A 12,921-nucleotide genomic window follows, 5' to 3' on the forward strand; every position below is an offset into this window, starting at 1 on the left:
TGCCCTGGCCTAGGATATGAGTATTATCTCCAGTTGGATCAGGTGACAGCAGAAAAGGAAGGAATGAACAATGATTGTGCACCCACTGTATGTGACAGGTGCAGGCCTTCATATATGTTATCTCATTGAAACTTCACAAAATCTCTACAAAGTTGACTACCAGGTCAAATGACATTTATATGGTCACACAGTCCGTGGAGGGTTTGGGATTTGAGGTGGTGTCTGGCCAAGCTCACAATGCTGGCCTTGAAATATCCATGCTACCTACATAAAGACACCCAGGGCTTAGAATAGAGGGCAGAATCCAGTTATTTTTCTTTGCTTGCTGTGTGACTTTGGGGAGGGAACTGCTGACTCTGGGCTTCAGTTTGCTCTGCTGGTGAACAGAAACGGACATTCAGGGTCAGAATGTCCAGCCTGTCACTTGGTGATCCACTCCTCTGGATCTTTTCCTGGCAACACTCTTTGCTGTCCCTTGCATTGGATTGGTACTACCTGAGGCTCCTTGCCTCTCTCTGAGCAAGGGACCCCCCTCCCTATCTTCCCTCCAACAACCTGATTACCTCCCAGTGTGCTTGGCCCCCCAGAGGCTGAGCAGTCTGCTGAAGGGCCTGCCTCATAGAAGAGAGGTCTGAGGCCAGCAGCTGTAGGCAGCCTGGCTCCCGCCCAGCCCATCAGCTCTGCCTTCGTCCCTCCCTATTTCCACAGCCCGCCCCCAACGATTTCCTCCCTTGCTCAGTCACTCGCTGCCTAGTGATCCATGGGTTTTAAATTATAACTGGGACCCAGGAAACGCGTTCCTAAGTACAATATTCATGGGCTGGGCTGACACTTTTAATTAAGGTGATTTACACTGAATTATCCTTGGAAATAAAGAAATGGTGTGCTGCCTGGGAATAAACCATCATCACCAGCCGCCTTTGTAAGTTACACTTCGTTTTAATCTATTTGGGGAATTGTTTATCTAGTTCATTACCCAACCAAACACCGAGGCCGGCCTTAAATAAGGCTTAAGTGGGGGTGGGGGCACTGCCATGTCCACACCCCGCCTCTCCTCTAGAGTCACTCAGCCTCCCTCTGGCTTCTTTCAGGCCTTTTAAAGTGCTGGCCAGAGAGCTGGTTTCCCAGTCCAGAGGCCACATCTTGAGTGGCTCCAGAAATCTCCCAGAGAATATCTCTAAGTTCAGGCCCCACCAAGCCAAGCCCCACTTTTGTGCAATCTCTCCATGCCCAAGGCTCCTTCATCTCTCTGGGTGGAAACTCCTGCCTGAGGGCCACTGGGAAGTCTGGGGGCCAACTCCTTCCTCCGCCCCCACCCTTCAACCTCTAGCCCCCATCTATCTATGTCCCTGCCTGTCTCTCCACACATCCAGTCCCTCCCCCATCACCATCCCAGAGACATCTTAGGCTGAGCTTGCCCAACGTCCCTTCCTTCCCTCAGACACTTGCTTCTCTGCTACCATCACTCTCCCAATCATCCAAGTTAGAAAGCTTCCTCCCAGTAAGCACCCCAACTAAGTCCTGTGGCTTCTTCCTCCACCCAGTCTCTCATCATTCTCTCTTCTGCATCCCCACTGCCACTGCCACTGTCCTGGGTCAGCCTCACCAACTTTCCCCTGTACCCCAGCCAACCTCCTCCCTTGCCTCCCGCTTCTACCCCCAATCCACACTCCACACTGGCCTCACAACCATGCCCCTCCCACTTGTCTCTCTCTGACCGAGCTTCACCCTGGCTCCTGAATGTTCGGCTTACTCTCCACCCCATCAAGGACGTCCTCCAGCATTGAAGGCCCTCCACAATCTGTTCTCCATCTAACTTCGCCCTCCTTGTTCTACCTGGCCAAGTTCTGGGGTCTAATGGAGCCCCTGTGAAGGGGCTGAGAAGGGGAAAGACAAAGGATGGGGTGAGGGAGAGAGTGTTGGCACAGCCTCTGATCTCAAATGGAAAAGTGTTTGGAAAAGTGTAAGGACTTTGCCAAAGGAAGTTCTGACTACTCTTTCTGTAAGTGTCTGTGCGCCCATGTATGTATATGGGAATGACATCCATGGGACAAGACTTCTTTCAGGGTGTGTGTGTGGGCACATCTCTGTGTTGGAATGGGTGTGTGTGTGCACCTGCGTGTCCTGTATATGTTTGTGCCTGTGTCTGAAGCACAGCCAGCCCTGGCTCTGGAGCTGGAAGGTCCCTGCTTCTAGAACTCTGTGAGCCCGTGAGTGTGTCTGAAATAGCAGCCTGCTCCTAGTGGGGTGTGCTTTGTGTTGTTGGGCAAAGGGAGGCAGGAGGCAGAACACCAGGCCAGTCTGAAGAGCCCCTTAGGAAGCAGTCAAGTGGAGGGGGAACATGTCCAGGTTGATGGAGGGCACCTGGCGGCAGCATCCACAGACTCAGGAGCTGGCTAAGCTGAGGAAGGCCAGGGAGGGCAAAGGAGGCAATGGAGGCAAAAGCAGGGTAGGAGAGGAAAGGGGACGGTTGGCGGCAAGAAGAGGGAGGAGCCAGCAGGGGAAAGAAGGGCTGGGGCAGAGAGGAGAGGGGAGGGGAGGAGGGAGAGCTTGGGGAGGAGGCCTCCAACCATGTGCCTTTGGTGGATGGGGCTGCCCTCATGTGGGCTCTGCCAGGACCCTGGAAGTGAGGCACACACAGACTCTGCCCTCCTGCGGGCCTCAGTTTCCCCATCTGTGAAATGGCTGGTTTCAGGCCCCTCTGCTCAGGGAGCTGATGGTGGGGAGTGGAGAGGGGTCTCAGGAACCCGTATGTCATCTTTTCCCAACCTCCTCTGCTGTCTTGGCTTCCCTAGAGCGGGCAGGGGCGGGGCAAGGGCAGCCAAGGCTGGGGCCCTCCCCGCGATCCCCGCTGCGCGGCCGTCAGCCCGGAGGGAGCTGACACGCTCCTTGGGAATTTATCACGCACCCAATTACAATGTTAATTGGCAAGTTCCTGAAATCAATTAATTCGCAAATTTTTTCCAATTAAAAATCCAGATAAATCACGAGGGCGGCGGCGGGCCGGTCCAGCCCGCAGTCCGGTGGGCGCAGCGGCCGCAGGGAGGGAGGGCGAGAGAAGCGAGGGGAGGGGGCGCGGGCGCGGCTGCCCTTGAACGCCTTTGCCGGCCGGTCCGACTGTCAGCGCGCCGGGCGCAGCGGGGCCAAGACAGATAAAACCATCGACCCGTCGCCGCCAGCGCTTCGGCTTTATCGATCCGACGGGAATTTCACTTGCTGTGCAGATCCCGCTGTCCGGCTGTCAGACACCCGGTTGGAGGCGGGCGCGTGCCGGGGGCGCAGGGCATGCACAGACGGAGGGGGCATGGGCGTAGGGGTGCTGGGCTGGGCCGCAACGTGAGGGGTACAGATGCGGGGACGCAAGACATAGCCGCGAGAAGCATGGAGCTGGGGGTCGGGAAATGGACACAGGGATGCTCTGGGAGGATGTGGGGGATGAGGGGTTTGTGCAGGGTCATGGGTGGGTGTGTGGAACAAGGAAGGCTGTTGGCAGAAGTGCATGCCCCGGACATTGCAGGTGTGGAGCACCTGGGACTGCGCTGTAATGTGGCCCTCACCGAGGAGGCAGAGAGCTGGGGACCCCCATTCTCCAGGCCCTTAGGGGGCACACTGCTTTTACAAGGCTGGGCAGGCTCCTCTATCCTCTGCTTCTATTCTCTGACCCTGTTAGGAGAAGTCCTCCTCTGGGAGCAAATTACACAGGACCCCTCCTGGACAGTCAAAATATGGAACTCAACTGCAGAAGGATTTTTTTTTCCCACACTTTCAGCCACTGGCAGGCCAATCCTAGGCATGTGTGGGAAGTGGTGGGGATGGGAGTGATTAAGAGAATGGGTACTGAAGTCAGATTACTTTAGGTTTGAATCTTATCTTCATCACTTACTAGCTATGCTTAGAGATGTCACTTAACTCCTCTGCACCTCAGTTTCTTCTTCTGTAAAATGGGAGCAATTATTATCACCTACTTCAGAGGGTTGTTGTGAAGATTAAATAAATTAATGCAATGTAAAATACTCGGCACATAGTGAGTGTTCAACAAGGATTATTATTATTATCACTAGTATAGTCTTCTATGCCCATGGATTCTTGGATACTCCTCCTTTCAAGGGATAGAGCTTCTAGAGCTTAATTCTTCTCCCTTGAGAATGAGCTGGACTTGACGACTTGCTCCTAATGAATAGAATAGAATAGAATAGAATAGAATAGAATAGAATAGAATAGAATAGAATAGAAGCAACACTGTGTGACTTCCCAGACTATATTATAAGAAGCACTGTGGCATCCTCCTTAGTCCTCTCTTGGACTGCATGCTCTGTGGAAAGTCAGCTGCCATGTCATAGGGAAATTCAAGCTGTCCTATGGAGAGACCCACATGTGGGGGAACTGAGGCCTCCTGCCAACAGCCATGTGAATGAGCATCTTGGAAGCAGATCCTGCAGTCCCAGTCAGATCTTTAGATGACTGTTGCCTTGGTTCACATCTTGACTGCAGCTTCATGAGAGATTCCCAGCCAGTAGCCACTACTACCCACAACCATCCAGCTAAGCTGTTCCTGAATTGATGACCACAGAAACTGAGATAATAAATGTGTGTTGTTTTAGCCGCTAGGTTTTAGGATAATTTGTAGCACAGAGATAGATGACTAAATATTTCTTCCTTCAAAATTCAGCTCAGGCCTCACCTTCCTGAGGAAACCTTCTGTGCTCTGTGCTGGGTTTGGTGCCTCCTTGACACCCCCCAGCTCCAGTTCTTCCTGTAGAGCAGTCTCCATCCCTCCAGGTTTGTACTGCCCGACCCTCCCAACCCTCATGCTATGAACTTTCAAGGTCAGGGACCATTCTGATTCACTATGGGATCCCCTGCACCCTGCGTGGGGATTCGGTGAGAAGGTAGAAGGAAGGAGGATCAGTCAAGTCTGATGACTTAAACTGAATAAGGGTTGGACTAGGAGGAGCAGGGCAGACTGTCCCTCAGTAGCAGATTATATTGTCCAAAGACGGCTGCAACCATATCTTCCATCCCACATATGTTTCTACAATGTGATCTTGCCAGTCCTCCCATCAAAAAGGGGGTGTATGTCCCTTCCCCTTGAATTCTGGGTGGTCTAATACTGCCTTGATAAATAGAATACAATGGAAGTGAGACTCAGCGACTTTCAGGCTAGGTTATAAAAAGTGATCCAGCTTCCATCTCATTGGCTGGAACATTTGCTTCTGGAGCCCAAAGCTGCCATGCAAGAATTCCAACCATCCCAAGGTGGGCAAGCTATGAGGAAGCCCAGGCCACATGGAGAAGCCCTATGTAGGTGCTTTGATTCCAGCCTCAGCTGAGGTCCCAGCTGATAGCCAGCATCAACCCCCAGACGTGGGAGGGAAGCAGCCTCCACATGACCCAGCTCCCAGCCACCCAGTCTTCCCAGCTAAGGCCCCAGACATCACGGAGCAGACATTAGCCATCTCCTCTGTGCCCTGTCTGAATTCCTGACCTCACAGATTCCACGAGCACAATGAAATGGTTGCTTTAAACTGCTAAGATTTTGGGTAATTTGTCACACCTCTCCCCTACTCTTTTGGTAACCTGGCTCCTCCACCAGGCCTTGAGGAGGCTCAGCCCAGTCCTTCAGGCAACGACAAGGGAGGGAGGCTGGGGGTGAGGTGGGGTGGGACAGTGGGGGACACACCTGAGCACATTCTCAAGATTGTCATCTTTCAGACACTGAGATTCATAGAGAAGGTAGTGCCCACTCCCCTGGAGGGATTAGGCTGTACTTCTGAGGGGCCTGCCAGGCCTAGGACCTGCTTCTTTTATTCTGCTGTGAGGCTCAACATGGCAGTGCTGGGCCTGTGGCAGTGGCTCACCCCTGTCTAGCTCCTCTCATGTTTTCCTTTGAGGCTGGGGACTGCGGGGTCACTCTCCTCACATCTCCAAAAATAGAGCAAGAAGAGGAAAGTGGCTTCATTCAGCGGAAAGATCTGAGGATTGAAACAGAGTTGTAGAGAAGGGTGGCAGGGTCCTGTCTTCTCCCGAGGGGTTGGGGTATGGGCCAGGCGGCTGCTCCTGGGATCCGGGGGCCAGAACCCTGCCTCCAGCAGGCAGGCTCCCTGGCAGGTGGCTTACCTTGAGGGCAGTTGAGCTAGCTGCTCCAGTTCCTGCTCCATATGCTCCTGCAGCTCACTGGGCCTCAGCAGGACCTGGCAGATGGGGCAAATTGGGGCCTGGCTGTCGAACAATGCTGCTGCTTTCTTCTTACCTGGTGAGGGGAGAAGAACAGACAGACACGTAAGCTGGGCTAGTCCAGGAGGCAGACCCAGCATCTCAGTCCTGAAACCTGAGCCTGCTGCTGCCTTCTAGGGCTTCTTGGCCTAGAGGAGAGGCCTAAGGGTTTCAGAACCCACAAGCACCCCTCCTCCTTGCAGCTCCAGAGGCTGTGCCCATGAATGGTACCTCCTCAGCCAGCCACCCCTCTCAGAAATCTATTAGGGCACATCCCCCATGGGATGTCTATTTTTTTTAAAATTAATTAATTAATTAGAGACAGAGTATTGGTCTATTGCCCAGGCTGAAGTGCAGTGGCGTGATCTTGGCTCACTGCAACCTCTGCCTCCTGGGTTCAAGTGATTCTCCTGCCTCAGACTCCTGAGTAGTTGGGATTACAGGCGTGTGCCATCATGCTTGGCTAATTTTTGTATTTTTTGTAGAGATGGGGTTTCATCTTGTTGGTAAGCCTGGTCTCAAACTCCTGGCCTCAAGTGATCTGCCAGCCTTGGTCTTCCAAAGTGCTGGGATTATTGTGCCTGGCCTTATTATTATTATTATTTTTAATAGAGATGGGTGTCACTATTTTGGCCAGGCTGATCTCGAATCCTGGCCTCAAGTGATCCTCTCATCTTGGCCTCTCAAAGTGCTAGGATTACAGGCATGAGCCACTGCTCCTGGCTGGTTGGGATGTTTAAACGCCTCTCTTGCCACTCATGGGGACATGCAATGCTCTGTAGCCTCTGCTTACAGGCATGAGGTTGGGGAGCCCTATTAATCTAGAAATATCCCTGCATATCCATGGATGCTCTGACTGCACAAAGGACTTTAGTTTGAGCCCAGATCTTCCTTCCTTCTTCTTCTTCCCACCAGTTCCTGGAGGGGGTCAAAATCAGCTTTCAGAGAGATAAAGGCCATGCCAGTGATGAGCAAGATAGTTGCCTAAGTAGGGTTGCCAGATTCCACACAGGATGCCCAGTTGAATTTGAATTTCAGATAATGAATTTTTTTTAGTATAAATATGTCCCAAGTGTTACATGGGACATACTTATTCTAAAAGTTATTTATCATTTTTCTAGAATTCAAATTTACCTGGATGTCCCATGTTTTTATATGTTAAATCTAGCAACCTTGTACTTGAGGAAGCCTCAAGTTCAGGCTGAGCACAAAACCCACCTCCCTTTGACACCAGACTGAGGATGATTACGGCTCCCCTGGATGCCCAGATAAGAGTCATCTGAGGGCTCAAAGGAAGAAGGAATTCATTTTGGGTGTGTGTTTGGAGGCCTGGAAAAAAGAGAAGGCTTAACCAAAGAAGTGAAATTTAAGCTGTACCTTAGAAGTATATCAGGCCAATGAATGAGTTAGTGAATAAGTTGTGAGTTCCTTGTGGGACAGACCATTTCTTATCTATCTTTATATTTATAGACAATTTATATCAGGTCTGGCATAGCCTAGATGCTCCACGATGAAGCAAGAGAGAGGAAAAGAGAAAAGGGAAGAAGAAAGGTGGGAATGAAGAACAGACTGTCCTAGAAGCCAGATAACCTTTGCAGGGCTGGGACAGCAGCTCCAGCCATCCAGGAGGCTCCAGTCTGTGTGGCAAGGTCTCTGAGGAGGGGAGGAAGTCCTACTGATCAGGTGGCTGTGCCTCGGATGCTCAGGGGACAGCTGGAGGGAAGCTCTGAGTAACAGCAGCAGATATGGCCCAGGTGTGGGAGGTGGGAGATGAGGCGTCCAGTCTCAGCTCTGCTCCTACCTTCAGTTAGCCAGAGAATCTCACAGGTGAACAAGACCCTAGACATTCTCCAGGCCATTATCTTTACTTTACAGCTAGGGCAATTGAGGCTCAGAATGGGACACAGACCTTTGTACTCAGCTTTTGATCTCATTACTTTATTCACTCAGCAAACATGTAACAATTATTCTGTCGGGTACTATTCTAGGAGAAACTGGAGCTCAGAGATAAATATAATGCATCCTTGGCCTTGAGGAGAACACAAATTAATAGGAAAGGCAAAAAGAGAGCCCATGACTGCAGTCAGTGCTGGCGAGAACTATGAGTAGGACATGAAGGATTCGTGGGAGGGTGGGAAGGGGCCAGCAAGGTTGGCAGGATCTGTGGGTGAGGTGACGCTCAGCAGGAGGCACAAGGAGTGAGTTAGGGAGTTGACAGGTTGTTGGAACAGATAATTGAGGCAGGGGCTGGGGTCTGAAGGGGGCAATGGTAAGAGAGGAGAATGGAGAAAGAGGTGGATCCCAGACATGGGGTCTGAGCTGAGCTAGAAATATCAGGGGTTCAGCCCCCGTTAGCCTGGTATACCAAGTCTGGCTCTTAGGGGTTCCTGGAGCCCAGATGTCTGACTCCAGGCCTGGGGACCAGGTGTCAGCATTCCCACATACCTGTACTCAGTTCATCTGCTTTGCTGCCACAGGGACATTCTACTTTTCTGAGCTTGGCCCCAGTTTTCCTATCAGGACAACAGGCCCTCTTTCTGCCTCCAAGCTTCAGGAATAGCATTGGCAGGGATCAGCAGAGGGACTCTGCAGCCTCTGCCCTCCATCCCACCCCCATTTTCTCAGGGGTTAGAGTGGCAGGTGTCAGCATGGCCATGGGCCCCCTGTGTCCCCTCCCCCGCTGTGTTCTCTATAATTTTATATTGAGACCTGTGGTCATGACGTGGGTTTTACTGCACTAACGACATGGCCTGCCCAGGTTTAATGACAAAATCCATACTCTGGCCCTGGGCCTGCTCCTCGTTTGCATAATTCCCAGAATACAGCTCCCTGAAGCTTTTGACCTGGGCCATTACAGTGGCCATAAAACGGGCCATAAAACCGCTGGGGATGGCCAAGAGGAGGGGGCTGTGGTCTTGCTGGGGTGGAAATGAAGCCCTCAACCCCATATTCTTCCTACGCTTGGGAGGAAGCATCCTTTGGCTCTTCCTTTCCGCAGCTCCCAGAATCTGGGAGTCTATTTCAGGATGGCGAGGCCCCTGGAATCCTTAGTCCAGCTGCCCATCGGATGCAGGAATCCCTTCTCCAATACTACTGGCAGCACCACAGGTGGGCAGACCAAGCCCATCAGAGGCAGGCTGTCAGCAGGTGTCCTCTCGAGTGTTCCTCTCTCCAGCTCATGACACCCCCAACCCCCAAAAGTCAGCCAAAGCCTTTTGCCACAGGTAGGTCTAGGTCACATAGGCCTCTGCTGAATCCTGTCCCACCTCGGGAGGCCTTGCTCCCTCAGGAGGTCAGGAGCCGGGCTGAGCAGCATAGTGGGGAGATGCGGGAAGCACAAGGGGATGGGGATGGGGACACGGACTGGGATGGGCTGTCAGTGCTAAAGATGATGAATGGGGGAGGTGAGGCGGGAGGCCCAGTGTTATCGGCAGAGGATGGCGGGTGCGGGCGCTCGCTGTTCCTGCTAATCCCCGGGCGCTGCCTCAGCCCTTGCACTGATAACGAGGAAATGGGACTGACAACAATTTTTAGCTGAGAGATTCTTCACCAAAATGCCAGGCGGCCGGAGGTCTGACAGCGCCTGATTGAGTGTGTGAGTGCGTGGGGGGAACGCCCGCAGCCCCCTCCCTCCCATGCAAAGATGGATCGCTCATTCCGCCTCCCGTCCACATTCATTACTGCACCTCCCTCCCCACCGCCCCAGCCACGGAGTGCCTGCCACCTTCACTTCTCTGCTTGCCGCAGGTATCCCCGCAAGCAGGAGGAGGGCGGGGAGGGGAGGGGCGCTGACCCCATCCTCAGCCTTACACAGGGCAACTCCAGCTCCAAGAGCGGAGAGGCGATTCTGTAGAGGCAGGGGCTGGGAGTCAGGGGAATCAGGTCCCAGCCTGGAGGCTCCCTAAGTTGTATGACCTCCAGAGAGTCCCTTTTCCTTGCTGAGCTGCTAGAACACCTTTCCTGCTGGACAACAGTGAGGCTTCAACAGGGAGTGACTGATGGTAAGCTGCAAAGGACAGGCCTGTTGAGGAGGAGAGGAGAGGTCATGCCAAGGCAGCCCTCTTTCTAGCTTGGACCAGGCTCCAGCCGGCCTAGCCCTCTCACCTCAAAACAAAGCCTCAGATACCTGGGGTCCTAGATCAGCCCTCTGCTGCCCCCCTCTGTTGGGAATGGTTGACCGTTGGGAACAGGCAACTCAAGGGCCGGCACAGCCTACTCCTTCCCGGCCATCTTCCACAGCGAAGCCTGGTGAAGAATTGGACATATAGCGGCCAGGGGTCTCGTTCAAAGGGAAAGCCCTCCCCTCCTTGACCACTCACCCACATCTGGCCTTGCAGTTCCCCACCGTGTGACTGCCTCTCTGGCTTGGCCTGTTTGGTTTTGCCCAGTTCTGCTGCATGAGAGTTCCATTCTCACCTCTCTGCTTGTCCAAGCAACAAATCCCATCTCTATTATCTTTTCTCTACAGACCACAAAAAGCATGGCGTGACTGCCTGGTGTCTGATAGGGATGAGGAGGGTTGAAATGAGGGTGAGGGTGACTGTAATGACAGATGGCCATGGAGGCTGGGGCTTTTAAGAGTATGTGTGTGGGTATATGTGTGTGTTTATCTGTACACATGTGTGTCCTAACCCTACCTCTTCAATGGAAGGGCTTCCATTTCCTAGTGACCAAGAAACAGGAACTTCAAGCAGAATTCAACAGAGCTGCCTCTTGCTAGCTGTGTGACCTTGGGCAAATCACTTAATGTTATTAAGCTTCATTTCTCCTTATATGAAATGGGGAGAATGATATCTAACTCCCAGGACTTCTGTGAAGATCCAGTGAAATCAGGGCTGTGTACAAGGGAGGAGTCATTAGTGCCTCCAGTAACACTGGCAAAGTCTGTTGTTTGTGCCAATATCCGCCCCATCCTGACACCTGCCCTGCCTTGCCTGTATCTGGCCTTCTTCCCTTCTATGATCCAGATCTTTTACCATTCAGTAGGTGCCCTGGTCCTAGTTCCTCTGGCCCCCATGGAGTTCCTTCTTCCTATCCATCATTACCCATTTATCTGTTTATTGGTTTATGTGGTGGTGTATCCATCTGTCCATCCAACTATCATCTATCCATTATCTGTCCATTTTTAATAATAACAACTGTCTATCAAGTATCATTATATATTTGGCTGTAGGTCAGTACTACACATACTTTACCTCATTAATCCTTACAGTAGTTCCATGAGGTAGGTGTTACTGTCTCTGTCACACTGATGAGGAAAATGGGGCTCAGAACAATGTGGTGACAGCTACAAAGTTCAGAGCAGGGATTTAAATCCAGGTCTGAGTCCAGACCTGAACAATACCCCACTACCTACCTACCTACCTACCTACCTACCTACCTACCTACCTACCCACCTACCCACCCACTCACCTAGCTAATGATTCAATACAACTCCACAGATGTTTACTGGATGACCACTAGGGGTCGCTATAGCACAGATGCCAGACAATAATGAAGACAGGCATCTCTGCCCTCAGGGAGCTTAGGACCTAACTATGGATGGAAACATGAAACAATTGTCCCCAGATTGGTTTTAGGAAAAGAAAAGTACGTGGGGCCGGTGTGGTGGCTCAAACCTGTAATCCCAGCACTTCGGGAGGCTGAGGTGCGAGGATTGCTTAAGGCCAGGAGTTTGAGACCAGCCTGGGCAACACGGTTAGACCCTGTCTCTACAAAAAAATTAAAAAATTAGCCAGCTGTGGTGGCACATGCCTGTAGTCCCAGCTACTTGGGAGGCTGGGGCAGGAGGATCGCTTGAGCCCAGGAGTTTGAGGTTGCAGTGAGCTATGATCTCCCCATTGCACTCCAGCCTGGGCTACAGAGTGAGACCCTGTCTTTAAAAAAAAAAAAAGTACACGGAACTAGGGGAATATATAATCGGGTCTGGAAGGTGAAGGAAGTGACATTCAACGAAGGCTGAAGGATGTGTGGGAACCAGTCAAACAGTGATTGTGGGAAGTGGAGCTCTAGATAGAAAACAGCACATTTGGCCGGGCGCAGTGGCTCACACCTGTAACCCCAGCACTTTGGGAGGTCAAGGTGAGCGGATCACAAGGTCAGGAGATTGAAATCATCCTGGCTAACGCGGTGAAACCCCGTCTCTACTAAAAAAAAAAAAAAAAAAAAAAAAATCCAGGCGTGGTGGCGGGCACCTGTAGTCCCAGCTACTTAGGAGGCTGAGGCAAGGAGAATGGCGTGAACCCGGGAGGCGGAGCTTGCAGTGAGCCAAGATTGCGCCACTGCACTCCAGCCTGGGCGACAGAGCAAGACTCCGTCTCAAAAAAAAAAAAGAAAAGAAAACAGCACATTTGAAGATACACAGGAGAAAGAGCCTAAGTGAGGAATCAGAAAAAGTCCAATGTGGCTGAAGCAGACAGAGTGAGTGAGGGGCAGAGTGCTGAGGTATGATGATAGAGAGGGCACATCCTGGAGGACTTTTAAACTACATTAGTGATTTTGGTTATTATTATTATTTTTTAACATACAACAAGAAGCCATCAGAGTTTTAAACAGGGGAGTGATATATCAGACTTGCATTTTAAAAAGATTATTCTAACTGCAAAGTAGCCAGTGGTCTAAGGGGCAAGAGCAAGTGCAGGAAGGCTATTTAGGAGGTTATCTCACTAACTCGGGAGAGACGGTGGCAGCTTGCTCTAGCATGACGAT

General features: G+C 51.7%; 1 protein-coding gene across 1 annotated transcript in view; it reads right to left on the reverse strand.

Moving 5' to 3' along the window:
* RNF220 (ring finger protein 220) overlaps positions 1-12,921 on the reverse strand; it is a 262,744-nt gene that overhangs the window by 30,507 nt on the left and 219,316 nt on the right. The window contains 1 exon segment of the mRNA XM_017881842.1: positions 6,118-6,250. Within this exon segment, the coding sequence (XP_017737331.1) occupies positions 6,118-6,250 (133 nt within the window).

Source organism: Rhinopithecus bieti, unplaced genomic scaffold, assembly GCF_001698545.2.
Source record: "Rhinopithecus bieti isolate Rb0 unplaced genomic scaffold, ASM169854v2 scaffold_12155, whole genome shotgun sequence".
Lineage (NCBI taxonomy): Eukaryota > Metazoa > Chordata > Mammalia > Primates > Cercopithecidae > Rhinopithecus > Rhinopithecus bieti.